The 20,870-nt window shown below is 43.2% G+C and overlaps 1 protein-coding gene across 2 annotated transcripts; it reads left to right on the forward strand.

The window, feature by feature from the left end:
• Positions 1–1,578: 1,578 nt before the first annotated feature.
• On the forward strand, positions 1,579–20,178 carry syt12 (synaptotagmin XII; the record flags this gene model as incomplete). 2 transcript variants are annotated; one of them, XM_079279871.1, is made up of 8 exons in its annotated part: positions 1,579–1,938; positions 9,415–9,475; positions 10,209–10,402; positions 11,514–11,918; positions 15,169–15,384; positions 16,600–16,720; positions 17,193–17,326; positions 18,123–20,178. In XM_079279871.1, the coding sequence occupies 7 exons, from the start codon at positions 9,430–9,432 to the stop codon at positions 18,294–18,296; spliced, it is 1,290 nt and encodes a 429-aa protein (XP_079135997.1). In that variant the 3' UTR covers positions 18,297–20,178. The 2 variants fall into 2 exon arrangements, with proteins under 2 accessions (XP_079135997.1, XP_079135996.1); XM_079279870.1 differs by lacking the exon at positions 1,579–1,938 and having other exon boundaries at positions 9,397–9,475.
• Positions 20,179–20,870: the final 692 nt, after the last annotated feature.

Here is a 20,870-nt window from a genome sequence, read left to right on the forward strand (position 1 = left end):
AACGAAAACCCAGAATGCACCATTCTCCTGCTGTTATAAACTGTTCGTGTTTACTTTGACTCTTATTTTACAGGACGAATGTGAACGCAGGAATGTATCCAAGCATCTATCGAGCCTCATGATGACAAAGTTTAACCATGGTGCTGTCTCGACTGTCTTGACCCTATCACTTTATGTCTGACCTTTCAGATTTAGTGTATTTCACGTTGCACGTCAGGGAAATACCTCAAGTGGAGTTTCGGTTCGCAGAGGTTTGTTTGATCAGACTGATCAGCTGTTGGCAAACAAAGAGTCCTAATCCCATTATTCCTGCTCCTCTGGTTCCGTTTGTTTTTCTGTCTTCATCCGTCATCCAGTGTCACAGCTGCAGCCGAGAACATGGCCACCAAACAAAAACCAGAGAAAGTGTTAACCAGAGCACAGTATCTGCAGTAACTGCATCCTGTTCTGTGGGACATTTGATGTAAGTTTGTACATTATCATCCTGACCCTCATCTGCATAAGTGATGGTGATGTTGTGCATCTCTTCCAGGAGGACCAGGAGGAGTGAAGCTCCAGTATGTTTACGTATTGTGATACTTCATCAATAATCTAGTTGAATGAGGTCAAAGCAGGCCAGACCGGGGGTCAGGGGGCTGTAGGAGATCCTCAGCATAACAATGAAAAATACATTATTACAAGGTAGAAATGTGAGTTAATGTTTGTCACTGTGATGGACTGAATGATCACAGCGGGTTGAGGATGACAGCAAAGTGGAGGGGAGTCACTACCGTTCACCATTCACAATAACAACTTTGATCACGCATCATATTTCATCAACGAATCAAACACGTAATATGAAAAACTATGTTGACATTCTGCTAAATGAGATGCCGGATAAATAGAAATGATTTCCTTAAAATGTTGGATGAAGTAAAAGAGTCCCGTACATTAATAATTAACAGACTTTGACTGTAGTGATGCATAAAGGAATAATAAATTATGTATTAACACAAATACATAATTATAAACCCTTCATACGAATGACTTAACGACTTAAGTGATGAGAAGTGGCTTCGCACAGCATGGCAGCAGGCTGAGGAGTGGGCCTATAGTTTAACTTGCCACAATGAGAGGATGACTAAACATGAGTGTTATTATCAGAGGTGTCATAGCTGCACCCTGCCCACCTCCAGTATCTACAGTTCTGTAATTTCACACTGAATCATCATCGGCTGACATGGTGATGAAGAAGAGAAGAGAGGTCTGTTCTTGGGACAGAATCTGGGGTAGGTTCATTTGTTTGCGGGCGTCAGTTTGAGGAGGGATGATGAGGAAGAAAAGTTTGGGTGTCCCTAAAATACCCCACCCATCTACCCATGCACCCGTTGCGTAATACACGTATCCCGATGTGTGTGTGTTCGTGCACGCGCGTGCGTGTGCGCAGCCCGCAGGTCTTCTTCGGTGCTGCTGTGGAGCCTTGGAGGAGGAGGAGGCGGTGGTCGTGTTATTGAGCGGCCCGGCGGTGGAAGTTGCGCTGCAGGGGTGGGGACTTTCTTTCTTTCTGCAGTCGGTCGGTCGGGGGGGTGAGCTGCGGCTCGTACAGAAATATGCCTCTGGCAGCAGCTCTTCAGACTCCAGCGAGCGGCAGCACAAACAGACGGTCTACTCCGAGTGGAAGATAAATCCTCCTCCTCTTCTTCATCATCCACCTTTTGCTCATCTTCCTCCTCCAGCCGGCCGGATATGCGCTGAAAACGGGATTGTGAACGCCGTTTTCCCTCGAGTCCACGAGACCTCTGGGACACACAGACCGGACCGGCACCGGTGTCATTGGATGGAGAGAGGCGCCTGAAGAAGGGAGCGCGGTGGAGTTGGTCTACCCCCCTCCCCCCCTCCCCCACCTCCCTCCTCCTCCTCCTGCTCCTTCCTCCCTACTGCACCAAAAGAAAACTCCGGGTAAGAAATGCGTGCTCGACCCGTCGACCACTTGCCATAAGCCGCTGTGTCCTCTGTGCACAACACGCAACATATGGCGAGACTTCGGACTTGTATGTGGGTTTTTTTGGTCTCCTCTGCTTCTTTGTTGACAGTGAAGGGGTTCATTTTCAGCGCGGGGCATTAGCTGCGCGGTGTGAATGCATCTCAGCAGACGGGATGGGATGGCAGGCTTTTCTCGTTTCCGCGACTCCAAACGGTTCTCTCAGTCGACCCAAATATTGTTGCGCATCGCAAGTCGACCTGAACCAGGAGCAGGTTGTAGCCTACGTCGGGGTTCAAGGAATGATGACAAATGGCACCCCGGACAGCGGGAGCTGTCCATTCAGCACCACTCTGCTGAACTCCAACTGAAAACTGTGGCCTTGAAAAACTTAGTGCAGCTTGGATGGGCAGCTTTAGGGATGTGGAATAGTCAGGCTCAGGCAGTCTTCTGTTTGCGTAATAGACTTTACTCAGCTTTTTAGGGCTGCTGTTAATCTTTATGCCTTGAATGCTTAGGGAAAACATTTAAGACCGCGTATGCTTCCAATCCAGGGTCTAAGGAGCGAGAGTGTATATGCTGCACAGAGTGGAGTCAAATTTGTGACAAGGGTTCAATAAATAAAATTGATACTCAAAACAATAATATTTCCAAGACCTACTTTTGCTGAATATTGATGTATTTTGCAATAAAAACCCTCAATGTTTCATTTGATCCTGAAACAAACAGCTTTGTAAGAACTGCTCAGAAGAACTAAGTCCTGATTGTACCGTCAAGTCAAACAGTGTGTGTTGCTTGTGTGTCACTCACAGATTCCCAACCCAACCCAAAACATCATTCTATTTTTTTGCTTTTTGTTGGCATTTGGTGAAATTGGTTGCAGCTCGCAACCTGTAAAATAGGGTCATGAGCAGACATTGCTTTGCTGGTCACAATGATCAAAAGGTTTGGAATCAGTGTCTCGCTGGGAGAATAAAGATGCCACATGGGGTTTGAATGTTGCTTTGGACGCATGTTAATCCTATAAAGTGATGCAGATAAAGGCACCGGAAGATAACAGAATGTAGGCTGGTTGGTCTGTGAGACTTGCAGAGGTTTTAGGTTGAGTGTGTCTGTGGCTTTTGGAGCTGGTTGTGATCCTGTTCACTGAAACTAAAGTTGACTGATTGTCCCTCTTTCTTGGCTTTGTAGACATCCTGTTTCCTGCCATATATATATATATATATGTATATATGTATATATATATATATATGTATATATGTATATATATATATATATATATATATATATGCTGATTATACTGTATATATATATATACACGTGATATATGTGATATATATGTTCATGGCTTCCTTTCTGTACTCCGTCTCAAAATGTAAAGTGTACTGATTACCAGGAAAGCTTTTTACTTTAATTAACACTTAAGAGATGTGTGGGAGTCGACTTTCTGCCTCTGAAAGCTGTGATTTAATGATGATGAAGCACTTTCAGAATCCAAAAGAGGAACATACACTTGAAAAAAAAACCATCCGGTTTTGCTTTTGATATTTCAAACTCCCCCCTCTCAAGAAAAAAAAATCTATACATATTTTTTAACATGACCTCAACACTTGAGTAACTCGTCAACTCTTCAAGCGTTTTCCCCGCAGCTTTCTAATAGCCGTGTGTGTGTGTGTGTGTGTGTGTGTGTGTGTGTGTGTGTGTGTGTGTGTGTGTGTGTGTGTGTGTGTGTGTGTGTGTGTGTGTGTGTGTGTGTGTGTGTGTGTGTGTGTGTGTGTGTGTGTGTGTGTCACTGGGACTCTCGCCTCCTCCTCGGGCCGGGCTGAAATACGACCTGCTCAGAATTCAATTCCTCCACCAGCACTCGCAATCATCTCAGCCATTCGTTTAACACCGACTCTTTTTCTCGCTCCCGGTCATGGGCTTCCCCTGCCTCTCCATACACACACACACACACATACACACACACAAACACACACATCCCTAACACCACCTTCCTCATACATGCGTCCACGCTGAAAGAAAAGTGTTCTTACATTAAGAGAAGTGAGAGCACTTCGATGAAGACATTTAGATGAGACGTGTTGCTCTGTGAGTCTAGTGTAACACCTAAAGGCCCTCTGCCGCTGTCGAAATGGTTCTTTCCTCAGATGGAGGACCTCAGATGGAGCACCAATATTTCCAGACTGGATCATGAAATGGATTGCCTGACTTTATGGTGAATGCGTGTGTGGTCGGAGCAGTCTGCTGCCAAATACAGCTCACTTCTCCCGGCGATGCCTCGAAAACGCAGCGGGCTGGAGAGAGAATCGTAAAAATAAAGTATCACAAGATGAATCACATTTATGACGCTGCGACTCCGAGAGTAGAAGTTATCAGCCATTAAGCAGCGTTGTTTATGTCACTCTTGCATCTGTATTCTAAACAGAGTGGAAGCACAGGGAAACGGCTCCGAATTAACATGTTTCATTTGTTAAATCCGCACAAGGTCCAGAGTGTCATACATGAGTATGAGTATTTCTTATCTGATTGCAGTTTCAGCCAATAGTGGCATCATTAGTGAGCTTGAGAAGTGATGGAAGGAAGATTTTTTTTAACTCTTGAGTTTCCATTCTTTATGCTAAGCTAGAGTAAGCTAACCGGCTGCTAGCTCCAGCTACATACTTACCGTACAGACAGTAGAGAGTGGCATCGATCTTCTCATCTAACTCTAATCACCCAAATTTCCCCAAATGTCCTTCAACTTATTCAAATGTTTCAAATGACATTGCAGGTTTTTGGCGGCTCTTCTGGTATGGATGAAAATACGTCTACAAAAAAACGGTTTCTTTAGCTTTTGTTCCTATTGGTAAAAATTTTACCAAAAAGAAGATTTTTTTTCCATAATTCGTCTCCATTTGTTTTGTCCTGGGGACCTGAGTATTCACCACCTGACATTGTCTTCTCCAGTAATCTGATTGGTGCGATATCTGTGTGGGCAGGCATTAAAAACAGTTTGAAATGTCACTTCAGTTCCAACGGCCACACCAGCCAGCTGGGGCGCCGACGTTGTTCGCTGGTACTAAATCCCTTCTGTCCCCTCTGAGTTGTGCATTTCAAAGTAAGATTTAGCCTCGGATGAAGAGCGGAAGCATAAAAACCTGTGTTACTGCCCAAATACCTTTGGATCAGACTGCTGCTACTTAATAGTGAATCAATAAAGCTGTGACTTGGCTTCAAATCACTGCTCTTCCCCACTGCTCTCCTGTATGAGCCTAATTGTCGGGTTGTTAATCGAATAAGTCGGTATAATGAAAAATCAGTCGCTTGGAAGAAGTCCATACAGGTGTGGAAATGAAAGGAAAACACTCAGCAACTTCCTTAATCACCCTGCTGATGTGGTTGTAGTGGGACGCATTCCACGTGTGTGAAACGCTTTCTCTGTCTCTTTCAAAGAAGGAGAGAAAATATTCAAACGTCAGATTTCTTTGGCGACAGATCAAATTCCAGTTGCGAGAGTTGTTTAACGAGCCCTTGACTGAATCATCAAAGTAGACAGAGCGCACATATTTCTCCGCTTGCTGGTACACTCAAAGACGCCTCTTCCGTTGATTATATTTACTGTTAAACTGATTTGCAAACATCACAGCATCTCTGTCAGTTTCATAGTTATTGGCTAAAAGGTCGACTGGAACTGATTGTAAAATGAAAATCAAAGACATTTTGGTGGTCAATTCTGATCTTTTGTTTGTTAATCCAAGGCCGATCTGTACACAGAATTTGATTTGATCAAATCACATGTTTCAGAGACATGCTGGATTGAAACTTCACCCTTAGCTCAAGTAAACATCGTATTAGTGATTCTGTACGGACACAGTGAACATTTTACTTGCTAAACATCGGCCTGGTAGCATCATCATTGTGAGCATATTCGCATGCTGGCATGAGCATTTACCTCGAAGTACAGAGCTGGTAGCAGGGACTAGAGGAGCCGGGGATCGAACCGCCGATCCTCTGACTGAAGGACGACCCGCTCTACCTCTGAGCTTTGCCATAAGAAGTTTGAGTAACTCTGACTGGCTGAACTGCAGCGTGCAGGTTCATCCTGTCTCAGCTGGTGCTGCTGCTGACATTTAAAAGCCAGCCGGTGCAAAGCTACTTTTGCCATGCAGCAAATGAGCTGTCTAGAGCAGAAAGTCAAAGTGTCGCTGGCATGGAAACAAACAGGCAGATCTGTGAGGAGGTAGGACAGAGAGACGGATTGCTGTGCCGTGTTGTATCTGGCCGTTTCACTGAGGCAGTTCATTTGATTAGGAGTCATTGGGCGAGATTAAAAGCAAAGTTGATTGATCAGTTGTTGGGAGAGCGAGCTGACAGGCCCGTGATCCCTTCCCTTCCTTCTTCTTCTTCTTCTTCCCCAGCTGCTCCCTCGTTCTCATTGCTTTTTCAACACAGAATCTCATCTCTTATTTTTCCCCATCACTTTCTATTATCTCATCCTTGTCTCACTTCTCTCCTCATCAAACCTCTCCTTTATTTCTTCTCTTTATTGCTCTGTGTGTGTGTGCGTGTGTGTGTGTGTGTGTGTGGGGGGGGGGGGTTGTTTTCTCTCTTTCTTTGCAGTGTGTTTGTTGCTATTGATCTGACCTTTTTCAACATGCAGCTCCAATGGAGGGAATTTCTTGTTTTCTTTCTTCCCGACTGTTAGCAGCAAACAGCGGCAGACACGATATAATTATAGCCAGAGTGCAGAATGTGCTGCAGGTGCGTTGGGTTTGCTGTTTGTGTCCAGCTGGAGACACAGAGGAGGTTTGACTGGAGTGTTTGTTTCCTCCCTAGTCACAGCGATTTTTGGGGACCCTGCTCCAGACCACAGAGAAACAAAAGAAACAAAGACACTGTGCACATACTGTACATACTGACTCTTAGAACTACGATGGGATTACTGGACAAAAGGAAAATGGAAAGAGGGTTCACAATTTGCCTTTCATCCACCCACTCACGCGCACACTCGCCATACAAGGCGCTGGTTTAATCATTGGAAGCAATGTGAGGTTCAGGCTGCGGTCGAGCTCCACAGGTTGTCAGAGGACTGTTTCTAGGTTCAAGACGGAATGTTTGCGTTTAAACCACTAGCTGTTAGAATGACAACATTCAGAGAGACTGAGGTTATTTCGTTTTCCACATTGAAACACATGATGCATGATTATTAACTCTGACTTTTCCTTTTTGTTGTTTTTTCTTGACAGCCTCATTACTGATCTGGAAAATATCACAGGCTCCCTTCCATCGCATTACTCACATGCCACTTAAGGCTCATCACAGCCTGTTTCGCACGCTGACATTGTGACAAGATATTCATTTCATGCATATCTCGGTAATTAAAACGTCCCCCCCACACACACAACGTCTTTCTGTGTGTGCTGGAGGAAGACGGCCGTGTCAGGCTTCATGAGCGATGTTAGAGACAGAATCCCTGCAGCAACGGTGAGATAAATCTAAAGAAGCGTGAGAGTCTACATCATGTGGGCATGAAGATGACTCGTCAGTGGGAAAGCATTTCGGCAAATGTCCACCTTTCCCTTCACTGCTGTGTGTTAATGAGCTGTCAGCCGAATGGAAAGTCTCAAATGTAAAAGGGAAAATGTGACATGTCTGATGATGTCGTGGAAATAAGACACTGGTTTCGGTTGAGGCCAGTGTACTTCTTGCTCCAGTTCTTCTGGTTTCAGCTGAATCATTGCAATTAAAAAAGATGTGAACATTACAGGTCCACATGACTGTTTTCCTGGTACCATCTTCATTATCATACTGTCTGAGACACTTCTGCACAGATGGCATTTGTCAGATGGTGTCACGAGAAATAGGAAAGAGAGGGGCGATAACCAGCAGCAAAGGCCACGAGCAAAATCATGTTCTTCTCTGCCGAAGCCAGCTTGCTGGAGATCCACCTGAAAGCTGGAAACTCTTAACAGTACCTGCTTTTGTGAACCATAAGTCATCAATTTCAAAATCGATTTAAAGAAACATAACATGGAACATAACGACTGATGTCGATGAAGTGATACTTGAGTTCATCTGACAGGGCTGAGGGGTTATCTCAGACGACTATATTGGGAATAATTGCACCTTTTTAGACAAATGATCAAAAGACGTCCAATTCCTCAAATCCACTGGCACTGTTTTCAAACGTATTTCTATTTCAGGCAAGTTTGACTTCATTGTTTGTATTCTGCCACCTCGAGCCCACTGAGGCGCCGGAGCGCCCACGCTGCCTCATTGTTATTTACTGAATCTGTCTGAAACATTGTCTTGCTTTCTCTCTCTCTTGTTCTGTCCCCTCCCATCCTTGATCCTTCCTCCTCTTCTTCCTTCTCTTGAGCTGCCCCTGGACCAACACTCACACGTTACCTTAAGCCAGGCCGAGCCAAGCTGATCTGAGCAATGCCGGGCCGGGTTTGGGGGGTTGGTTGGTGCTCACTCTGCTAGAGATCCCCCACGCTTTGCTTATGGAACATCAGCATCCGTCAGTGGGCCCTGCACTGCGTCAGCCACTTTAATTGGCCTGCATGGCCATTGCCTGCAAACCGCTCAGCAGAATTGAGTCGCCCCCCCCCCAACCTCCATCCCTTTTCTATATCATTAGTGTAATGCTCCCATTTCCCCCGAGTCACCAAGGAGGAAGGAGGGGAGGTTGGGTGGAGAAATGACTCACACACCATCGCCCACCGTTTTTTATTTTTATTATCTTGCTGTTTGCAGAGTGAGAGTGGGGCGCAGGAAAATATTGTTCTCTTCCGTCTCGTGCAAAAACAAAGGATCTGCTGCTGAAAACGGAACTGATTTGACTAAACTAACTTAAAAATCAAAGAACTATTCTGCTCCTCTGGTGAATGTACAATCACAGAGTTCTCCCAGAAGCCTTGTACTGTAAGCAGGGTTGGGAAGCTGATGACGCTTACTGTTTATCAAAGCAGTATAATTAGAAAACTAATGGTATGTCTTTCCTGTGTCAATACATTTCATCATCAAGTCAGTAGTCAGGTGTTTCATTGTTGAAGTTCCCGAGGGCCCCAGACTATGAGCCCCAAAATCCACAGCTCCGTCTGTCACGGCCCTTGCATTTTCAGTGAGAAAACAACAACACATTTCTGCCAAAGTGCAGTGACTGGAACACAACATAGTTTGAGATTTTACCGATTCATTGTATTGTTTGTGTAGAATATGCTCTCAAACAACGCCATCAGTCATTTGTTCACAGACTTAAAACACCATGTTTTCCTTTAACACATCCTCTATGGTCTTACAAATAACTTGACCTTAACCGCAAGTAGTTTTAATTGCCTAAACCTAATCAAACCGTAGCCAGAAAACACAAATTTCTGCAATGATGTAGTATCAACCTGTTAGAGTAGGGATGGCCAACTGTGTGCCATTTCGAGCCAAAACTCTGTTGGATGTTCTTTTTCCTCCAGGCTGGCTGCAGCACCATGTCCTCCGCTCAAACTGGGGATATATCAGGCTACCATCTGAGTGGTGAGTGGACAGTATTCCTTCTCTGTTTGTTTCTGCATGCGTGTCCTTGTTTGGGTTAATGGATGTGATTGTAGCCACACTGTTGTAATTGTATTTGAGTGTGTATATCAGGATGAGAGTATTTGTATTTCCTTGCATTTTTGCTTCTGCTTGCAGGCCATTTGACAGCCACCTCCGTGCACAATCTTTACAACTCCTCCGGCCCCGTCTTGAAGGCCATCGATGTTACAAGACATTTTGACTTGCCCTTTAATTGGCTTATCTCTTGTGTGAAAAAAAAACCAGTCGGGATAAAGCTGTCAAAGTCCCCCACAGAGGCAATTCATCTTGAGAAAGCCAGCTCGGCACAGGCTCATAATCCATGAGATGCAACATGAGATGCTTTGATTTTTAAAGACGGCATTTCAATTTTGTCCCAAACTATTATTTGATTTACATAAAACTGTATACATCCTGAATGCTCCTAAAGTCATCTCAATGCTCAGTGCTAAATGACAAGGCCTGGAACAGACTGATTGTGAGCTCGTTAAGACTCTCACTGATCTTAAAATAAAATAAAAAAAACCTCTAAACTCTCTGTCCTGGGTTTCTCCCAAACTGTGCACTTCCACCAGTGATCAAACTCCTCCATGGCATTTAAAATATAGACGGTTATGAGGACAAACATCATGCTACCTTTGATGAAAGGGAAGTAAGGATCGCTTGAAGCACTTGTTTTGTGTGCCTGTTTCAGTGGTGCGTAGCCCACCCGGCTGGGAGGTGGGAATCTACCTGGTGGGCTTCATGGTGCTACTGGCCGTGGCCGGGCTCAACATCTGGAAGTTGTGGAAATCTGGAACGTTCCCCGCGCCGTCCCCCTTCCCCAACTTTGACTATCGATACCTGCAAGAAAAATATGGAACCTCCTTCTCAGAAGCCAGACAAAAGGTACCTTGACATTGCTTCTCAGAATTCTGAAATATGAATAGAATAGAATGTATACTATCTTTATCCCTTTAAGGGGGAAATTTTTCTCTGCATTTGACCCATCCCTGTATATAGGGAGCAGTGGGCTGCCAATGACAGGTGCCCGGGGAGCAGTTAGGGGTTCAGTGTATTGCTCAGGTACACTTCGACACGTGACACGTCCCAGTCGGGATCGAGCTGTGGACCTTCCGGTTCCCAGACGACCTCTTAACCCAGTGCCCCACGGTCGCCACTATCAGTGTTGTGCGTAAAAATATATATGTATCTCTAAAAGGCAGGGAGATGAGAGGTTGGAGTTAGTGGTTAAATCAAGCAGCTTGGAGCAAGTGGGGAGCAATCATGTGGGACGGAGGGTCGAGACGTCTGAGGGTTTTCTCTCCAATTGACGACGGCAGAAAAGATTTGAAAGAAAAGTTTCCTGTGGCTGAAGCTCTTTTGGTCTTTGAAATTCACTGCTTTTAGTTGCACCTTGAGAGTCTTGGGCCACAATGACACATGATTGACTCTCTCTCTACGTCAGAAGATAATTCTGGTGTCTTACAATTTGGCTCTTGTTTTTGAAATTGTGGTCCACATATCGATCGTTTAGGAAAACATGCTTTAACCACCCATCCACCAATTTTCATGAAATTCGGGCGAGTCGTTTTTCTGTAATCCTGCTGAAAACCAGACAAACCAAACCCCAAAAATACAACCTCTTTGGTGGTGTTCATGACAGGAATAATCAAAACGCAAAACTAGGAAAAATTTGAATTGAAACTATGTGAAAGGTGTTGTTTCTAGAGATGCACCTAATACCTAAATGTACACTAGCACCTCAGAAACAAACGGCAGGAAAACACTGGTAGCAACAAGCTGCAAGTGGAGCATTCAGCTGCTGAAGCGCATTTCCCTCAATAGTTGGTAGGGACCAAAAACAGAGCTAACAGGAGTGACATAACTTCAAGTGAATGCTGATGATTCCCTCAAACTACCGGATGTGTGAATAGTTTTTCTTGTAGTTGCAAACAGTTCACAGTTAGTTTTCCATGTCAGTACCCTTAAAATGTCCTGACTTAACTCCTCCCTGAAGCGAGTGGCTGCCAACAACCACCGGCGGACCTCCACCACCTCCAGCCGCAAACCCAGCCTGGCCCTCGGCGACACCACGGACTGTTTCAGGGATCTGGGCCACCTGGAGCTGATGAGCAGGGAGCTGGACCCGACCGGCGTGGCCCAGATCAACCGATCCATCTCCACCGACTCGCTCAGCTCCATCTCCTCCATCGCAAACAACTTCGGCCACGACTACACGGTTGGCCAGCTGGAGGTGACGCTCGAGTTTGAGCCGTCCAGGCATCCGGGCCAGGGGCCGGGACTGCTCCACATCACTCTGCACCAGGGCAAAGACCTGCTGGAGAGGGAGGAGGGAGACTTCCCCCGCTGCTTCATCAGAGTCTCCCTGGGGCCAGAGGAGATCAGTGTGGGAGTCACAAGGGTAAGGAAGCTGTTGTCTTTTTGTGCTTGTACGACTATGTAACACCACTGAAGTGATACGATGTGGTTCTCCTCGGTATGAGGAGCTACTTGGCCTTGAGTGTGAAAGACTTTGGAAATAGTAGTCCTACAAAAGACTGGAACCTGCCAGCTTAAACTGGAACTTCCAACCACATCTCATGGTCTGATCACGCCATGAGATCATCACCTGGCAGACAAAGTTGTTGCTCTCTGAATAGTAGGATAGAGTTTAAGGAATGAACCACTTAAAGGTACCCTGCAGAGTTTGAAGAGTGGTTTCCTGAGTACACATGTGCATGCTTATGCAGGTTACGCATTGCACATTCCCGCCAATGGTGTTATATTCTACTGATCTACAGCGTGGTAGTAATCAAGAAACAAAGTATTGCTGTAATAAAATAACAGGTTTCAAAAATACATTCAACACATTTGTTACATCTCAAGGATACTCACAATGTATTGTTGTAGATATCTGTTCCAAATGCAATCGTGACAATACATTTAATAGTAATTGAGACATTTCAGTCTGGACCAAAGAACTTGTTCAAGGGACTGAAGATAAAAGTGCTTCCTGACATTGAGGGAGACGAGTGAGTCCGAAGGATGTCTCGCTCAGGAGGAAGCTTTTGCTCACTTGAACCGTGTTGAAGATTTGAACCCTGGCTGAATTTTAGACAGAGACAGATGAGAGGCTTGATCCTGCAGCTCGACAAGCCAATCCCCTCCTGTCTGAAGGGGCGAGCCCTCTGGGAGCTGGATGCAGTCAGGAAGGTTGTTTCCACATCCTTTACCTTCATCAGGAGTAGATGTGATTCACTTTCAGCTCACTCAGGCTCTACTTCAACCTGTGTTTACCTGCATTGTAGGTTATGAATATGATGATATGTATTATGCCATTTTTACGATGATAGGATTTGTAACGGCCGAACTATGAGTAGTGATTCCTTTCCAGTTCACTCAGTTTAAAATGTTGAAGCTTCAAGTCACAATATAATGAAGGTGTGTGAAAGTTAGATGATGTGAAAATATAGAAAATACCATGAGACAGTATGAAACCATACTGTACTGGGTGTAGAAGACCTTCAGGGCCAGCGAATCAATGAGCACCACAATGTGATGAGGTACATACATTTGTTGGGGATTTATTTTTGTGGATAAGTCAAAAATATTTTACACAAGCTGTTCCTCAATTAAAATCCCCCCAAAATGTACGCGGGCATTATTTATATCACAATATGAGCTTTAATATATTGTGATTTACTTATACTTATTCCTCCATCTGCTACACCTGCCGCTCGCCTTCTGCTCTTAGAGAGGCGCTGTGAGTCACCGTCATCTCGCCTCGTGTGAACGTGGTCTAGTTTGTGCAGGCTGACGGGGACGGTGTCTCACCAGGGGTGTCCCCTTACTTGAGCATGTTGTGTTGTATTAATGCGTTCAGGCTGGGTGTTGTAGTAATGGAAGCAGCAGCGGCTCCCTCTTTAATGTCGAAGAGTGGTGAAGACCAAAGAAATGCTGACATCTGCTTCTCTCGCCCTAATGGTCAAGCCAGCTTCTCTCTCTCTCTCTCTCCTCCTCCTCCCTCTCTGTTTTCCTGTGCTTTCTCTTGCTCGTTTTCTCCTCTTTGTTGTCACTGTTCATCTCTTTTTCTCTCCATTTATTTCCCTTTTCTTGCTTTTGTTTTGCCTGCAATAATGTGCATGCCACTCTTCTCTCATTCTCCCTTCATTTGTCTTCTGTATAGCACACACACACACACACACACACACACACACACACTTTTATTGCCTAATTTTCACCACACACATCGCCATTGTTATCCCCCCTAAGCAATAAGCCTGACAGTGCAGACGGACTCATATTGTGCATGGAGTGCAGGTCTGTGTGCTGGGCTGGCAGAGAGACACTGCCTGCTTTGTTTCTTTATTGCACAGCAGATGTTGGTATTAGATGTAAGATTATAGTGCTCGTCATGCTCTTCATGTGTTTGATATGAGGCGTAATCCAAGGACGGCCTCACAGGCTGATCCGCATACCCTGCGCTCTTAATTCACAATTATTTTATTGTAAAGGGACTTGTTGTTTTATCAAAAACAACTCCTGCTGACCACAACACATGCTTTTGTTTTATTCAGTTTGACTGTATTTGCATTTCAGTATTGTATTTAGCAGATATATTTAACACTTCAAGAAAAACCACTGGTGTGAAAAAGAGCTACTGTAAGATCCACTCTACTCTGCACATTCGCTAGTTGCCTGGTAACTTCCGACCGCCTGGTGAACCCTCGTTTCAGCTCGTTCTTTACCATATGAGGGCCTGAGATCAGCATGTGGTCACTGTGGCAGCTGCAGTCTATCACTTCAATCTAAAGTAGTCATGGGGTGCTCTGCTGGCCGGGCCAAACTGCCTTCAGAATCTGCTTTGGCCAAGAAAATAAATTGAACAGTGACTTATGATCAGAATCTACTTGGTTTTGAGGCTGGACGATGACAATTTTTTTTTTAATGTTGTTTTTATGTCGTGCAGATTGGTTTGCACGTGTTATATATATATATATATATACGTGTTATATATATATATATGTTATACGTGTTATATATATATATATATATATATATATATATATATATATATATATATATATATATATATTGTTTTTTACAGTATGATACTGTAATAACCAAATGATCTCTATTTGCAGCAGAGTGAAAGGAATGTGTTTGGAAATGTGACATGGTGTGAAAAGTATCCACCATGACCTTGTTCTCTTAATGTTCTCAACAATCCAGACACGATCATCAGAAGTCTGTAAAAACTGTTACCCGCTCTCTGCAGAGTCTTCTACATAAGGTCTTCTGATAAACCTTCACAGTTTGTGTATTTGAGTTGTTGTTGCTCCTGGTATTGAGCTCGGTATAGGTCTATGGCTTCACTGTCTTCATTTTGACTGGTTCTGCCTCACTTTGAAAAAGAAAAGAAAATGTCTTACCTCGATAATTTGGGTTTTATTTCAATTGCAAGATATTAGAGTTGACTTATTTAGTTTACGTTTGATTAAATTAGATGAAACTTTTTTGCTTTTGCACACAGTCAGCACCGGGATAACAAAATATGTATCGGCATCTAACCAGGACGTGCCAACAGTAGCATAGTGCATATTGATATATAAATGAGGGATGTACACAGAACAATACGCCAATATGTTTCAACTGTCTTATGCCTCTCACAGATCCAGACGAATGCATTCACCGTGATTTTTGACCAGCACTTCTCCGTCCCCATGGACTCGTCCTTTTTGGAGGAGTACAGCCTGCGTTGTGCAGCTTTTGGTATCGATGCCGACGAGAGAAACATCAGCGCTGGGGTCGCAGATCTCAAGCTGTCAGACCTGGACCTGACCATCCGACCATTCAACGCCTGGCTCTACCTTCAAGATGTCAATAAGGTCAGTTATAATTCAGTAATGTGTTCTCTGGTACAAGAAGCAATGCAAGACAGAAAATAACTCGAAAGGTGCACGCAGTATGCAGATCTCCACCAGGTGTACCTACAACCACCACTGCTGTAGTGTGTGATTGAATGAATACGACCCACAATTGGCTAATCCCCAGTCTAGACACTGATGGGCTGTCAGGGTTCGTGAAATTCAAACAAAAAACAGACTCAGAGGTGCACACTCCTTCACTCACACACACACACACACACACACACACACACACACACACACACACACGCGAGCGATCGCATGATCCTCCTGGTGGAAATAATAATGCTGTAATAAAATTTGGTTTCCTACAAAGTTTAGGCACAATTCCAGAATGACATTTCCTGCAGTACATGTAAGTGCTGTCTGAGAACCTCTGCTGGACGTTCAGCAAAACTACATGTCACAGTCAACGACTCAGAATCAAAGCTGAGTGGATTCCTTGCTAAATGGAATGAGATTACAGATTATTATTTGTATCTGATAAAACAACAATGCTGATGCTCTCTGCCACTCTACTAGTGACTCTCACGGGTGAAAATAATCCAACCGTGAGATACAGTGACCACAGACACATGAGCATGATCATTAAAGTCCTTACCAAGACCAAATTACTACTTACATTATTTATATCAGCAACAGTATCCATGGCAGTGGAGCCTGTGATGTGATCGTAGAATAATTACAGGCTTTGACAATGTTTCATTTATTAATTTAGCAGTTTTGAAAAGCTAAAACGAATTAATTAATTCAATTTTCATTCCCATTACTGACAATAAAACTCATTAAATCGTGACATTTGTTGATTCTATTTACTTATTGCAAATGAATACTGAAATGGAATTACAACATATTTCTACATTTGAATTTAACTAATTTTTTTCAACATTTACAGTTTCCATTTTGTAATTGCTCGAATTCAAACACAGCTCTATCTGATTGAAAGATGTATAAGCTGTGTACCACCTAAACATGTAATGCAGTCAGACCCACATTCGTTGAACAAGCTCTGTTTGGCTCGACTCCTGCCAACACCAAGTAGCAGGCTGCTCACACAGCTAAATCTCCAGCTGTGTGAGAAGATATTTGCTTTCCTGTTGAAGAGATGATGCTTGTGGAAATTGCTTTAAAGCGTGTTGTATTCAATGACTGCCACACTCTGGTATGACTCCACAGGCTGTGGATGCAGTTGGGGAGATCCTGTTGTCTCTCAGCTATTTGCCGACAGCAGAGCGCCTCACAGTTGTTGTGGCCAAGTGCAAGAACCTGGTGTGGACCAACAGCAAGAACACTGCAGGTCGGGAACATTCGTTTGTCTGCTGTTTGAGTTGTATTCATAAATGTGCGTGAATTGGAGCTGCATGAGTGACTGTTCCTGTTGAACTATAAATCTGTCTGCTTTTGAACCTATACACATTTTTCAAAATCACTCATATGCCGTGACCGAACACGATGCTTACTGACTCACGAACAACAGATTCAGTGTCAGCTCCCAGAAGATATGTTTATTCATATCCAGACAGGCAGATAGGACTTAAATGACATCACAATAAGTGCCACACTATCATTGTGCCGATAAAGGTCACCCTGAACACTGTCATTATCATCCACAGAGCTAATTGTCCGTGCAGGACTGTGCCTGATTGCTATTTAATGAGGAGTTTATTAAATGCAACACTGTCTGTGTGGGGGTGTTTATGTTTGCACACGTGTAGCTTGGGTTTTAGAAGATTTGCGTTGTAATCGTATTTGCTCATTGTCGTCATCAGATCCATTTGTCAAAGTGTATCTCCTGCAAGACGGCAGGAAGATCAGCAAGAAGAAGACTTCCACCAAAAGGGACGACACGAATCCCATCTTCAATGAAGCCATGATCTTCTCCGTGCCGTCCATCGTCCTGCAGGTGACACTTTGGACTGTGGCAACAAAGTCATGAACGACGAAATGATGAGATGACACTTTATTAATCTACACGGGGAATTTAGATCAAGGAATAAGATAAGATAAAATGTGATAACAAAAACAGAAGAATAAACCAGCATTGCTCACTGAAACAACAGTACTTAAAGTATAACAGCAAAAATAACAACAGCAACAAAAAAACAAAACAGGTGTGCAGGTATGTACATGCAGCTAAGTTATTACTTATCTAAAAGTTATCGAAATGGTTCTTAAATATGTACTAAATGTCATGGCGATACCTTCAATAGTTGTTGAGGCATTTCACTTGAAACCACAAATGTAGACCTCACGGTGAGTCTGCAAGAACAGTCAGGCGATCACCAAAGTCTGAAGGGTTCGCCATCTGAGGTCGACGAATATCTGTATAGAATTGCATGTCAATCCATCTGGTCGTTGTTCAAATATGTCATATGTTTATCTATAAATACTAACATAAATATAACTACGATATCATCATTAAAATGTTCCTGTGATATAAAATGTGCTTGTTAAATGCATGTATCAGTCCATGCATTTAATCCCAAAGATGTAACTGCTCGTTACAAAATGAGCCAGACAGTAATACAATGAATTCAGCATAAAAGGTGATGTTAAAATACCAAAAACAATATAAAAAAAGCTACTATAACACATGTCCATTAAACTGATTCCATTAAGATCTGGATGAGCATGCTGTTAAGAAGACGCTGAGTCATGCTTACACAGCAGGTTGTGTAACCATGATATGTTGTTTGCAGGAACTCTCCCTGAGAGTGACAGTGGCAGAGTCCACAGACGACGGGCGGGGTGAGAACCTGGGTCATGTGATCATCGGCCCTGAGGCCAGCGGGATGGGGATCACCCACTGGAACCAGATGCTGGCCACTCTGAGGAAGCCCGTGTCCATGTGGCACCCTCTACGCAGGATCTAGCTCTCTCTCCCTCTCGTACAAACCCGACCTGTTTCAAGTAAAACACTCGCTTAGTCGCGTTCCCTTCACCTCTACCCTTATTTGGTGCCATGCTCTAGTCTGTTAAACTGTTTTAGGGAGATAAGAGTTTTTGGCCCACATGAGGGTACTATGTGGAGGGTGTGTCAATCTGCTGGTGATTAACATATTGGAGTAAACACCTTATCTTCATGGGGGAGGGGGGATCTGACAAGCCAGTGTTTGACTCTGAACATGGTGTTTTTATTGACCCGTGGATCAATTATACGCTTAAATCCTGTCTTTAGCATTTGGCTTCATTCTCGCTCGGTTGCATTATGGGTGAGGGTGACATTTAGGATGGAGCAGTGCATATCCTAAATTACACACTGAAAGCTGATGAGTTTTCCAATGGTGTGCCCCCTACGTATTAACCGTGTCCCCTTGGCTTGAGAATCGGGCTGAATCACGATTCTCAACAAGAACAACAGCAGAGGAGACAAGAATATGTGGATACTTTTTCCCCCCCTCTCAAAATCTTTCGGTTTAGACTTTTAGCAATCACAATTAACAAAATGAGCCCAGCCTAGGCAGGAGTAACCCCCTCTCTGCATGGTGCCTACTCTGGTTGTAGCCTATTATAGCTGTCTAGAGAATGACCGACTGGACGGAGGGGTGGAATCGCCTCTCTTTCAGGAAAACACTCATTTGTCTTTTCAAACCAGTCATTGATTGCGCCTACTTGATTGATTTCGTAGCGGTTTCGGAGCCGAGTTGAGTTAGCTCTATTGGATTTGCTTGTGTAATTTGTTAACAGTGAGATTGACAAATAATAGAGGTTTTGGTATGTTCAGTATTTATTGTGCTTTTGAACAAAAAAAAAGAAAATCCAGGTACTCTTATCCAGGTGAAATAATTGTAATTTGTAGCAGTTGTTACAGGGTGGCCAAATCAGATGTAATCAGCATATAAATATCATATTACATTGTTATATTTTTAACATTATTAATGTCATACACATTGCATAAGCATATTTAACAGTGTAAATAGTGTACTAGGACATTCTACTCATTGCCTTTTTTTCCTCTAAATTCTGGGTGCAAATCGTGTTTTTCATAGTATTACAACTTTCAGTCTCCAAGTTAATTTATACAACACTATATTTAACACCAATATCACTGCTGGTCAATTATCAAAACACCTCTGGGAATTTAACTTGTGATGTAAAGTATACTAACCCCTTTAAATGGGTTTACAGTTAATTTTGTCTTCGAGGAAACACCTTGATATTCTGATTTATAGTTGTTCGTCACCCGGCACTTGTCACACTCGTTTTAGCTTTTGTCATTAAAATACCTGCAAACTGCTCGTTAGCACTGATGGTGTTCCTGGTTAAAACCAATAAGAGCCACTTTGCAGCTTGAAGCCTGAATGGTAATTTTGCGAAACGTTTTTATGATTAAAATGAAGATAATGTGACATGGGTCTTGCAAAAGTCCGAATGTCACGGTGGCTTTTTATCTGTCCGAGATATTCTCCACAACATTGTGCAATAGTGCTATTTTGTTGTACTTTGAATGTGAATTATCACGTGAAATACTGCTAAATCTAGAAGCATCATCAGCCTTGTGCACTGTTGTGATTTGTGTTATAATCAAGCAGAACATAGGCTACATTTTTGGTCATGTTGATTGCATTCCTCACTTCACTTTGAAAATCAATCCAAAAATAACACACCTGTGGTCATACAATAGACAATATTTCCTACTGTGCCAAATAATGAAGCAATATTTTCATTTACAATCAGCATTTGCATTTGATTCAACCAAGCTGTAGCCTTCATTTGACCATGCATGAAGTTATTTAGCACTTGATGTGAATGTGCCTCAAGAATACAATGTATTGTGTGAATGCTGTTTGAAATAAAAGCAATTCAACAGTAAACGTTTGACTATGTGTATCTTGTTGGATACCACGGCAGTAGAGTAAATGTCGGTCTTTGTACTGTATGTCTTATGATAAGAGGACTGTAAAGTGAGCTACGGTGTATAACAGAAGTAAGATTAAAACAGATAGATCTGCATATATCTCACCAAATAAATCCTGCTAGATATTTATTTGATCCACCACCCACATCCTACCGGGCACTGGATGGGCACATCTTTCTTATCGCTCGTACACTAGAAGTAAGACATACAACAGATGTAGAGGGTAGGAATGGCATATGGGAACTCCAGGGACCTCAATGACTCAAGGCTTTCTATCTGTCAAACGGTTTGTGCTCGTTGAATTGAAAAAAAACCACATGTTTGGGAATATGCACCATTAAAGCACCATGGTGGAAGCACCTGTTTTACTGAAGTCAATGTGGCGATACTAAACCACTAATAATATACAATGATGCAGTAGCTGATCTACATTTCTGATCTAAATCTGCAAAGGACCTAGTAATTAAAGCTATCAAATAAAAGTAGTGGAGTAAAGAGTACAATATTTGCCCATGAGATGTAGTGACTTAGAACTATAAAGTAGCACACATAACTGATAAGGTACAAGTACCTTAAAAGTGTAAGTTAC

Source organism: Melanostigma gelatinosum (assembly GCF_949748355.1).
Source record: "Melanostigma gelatinosum genome assembly, chromosome: 1".
NCBI classification, from domain to species: Eukaryota; Metazoa; Chordata; class Actinopteri; order Perciformes; family Zoarcidae; genus Melanostigma; species Melanostigma gelatinosum.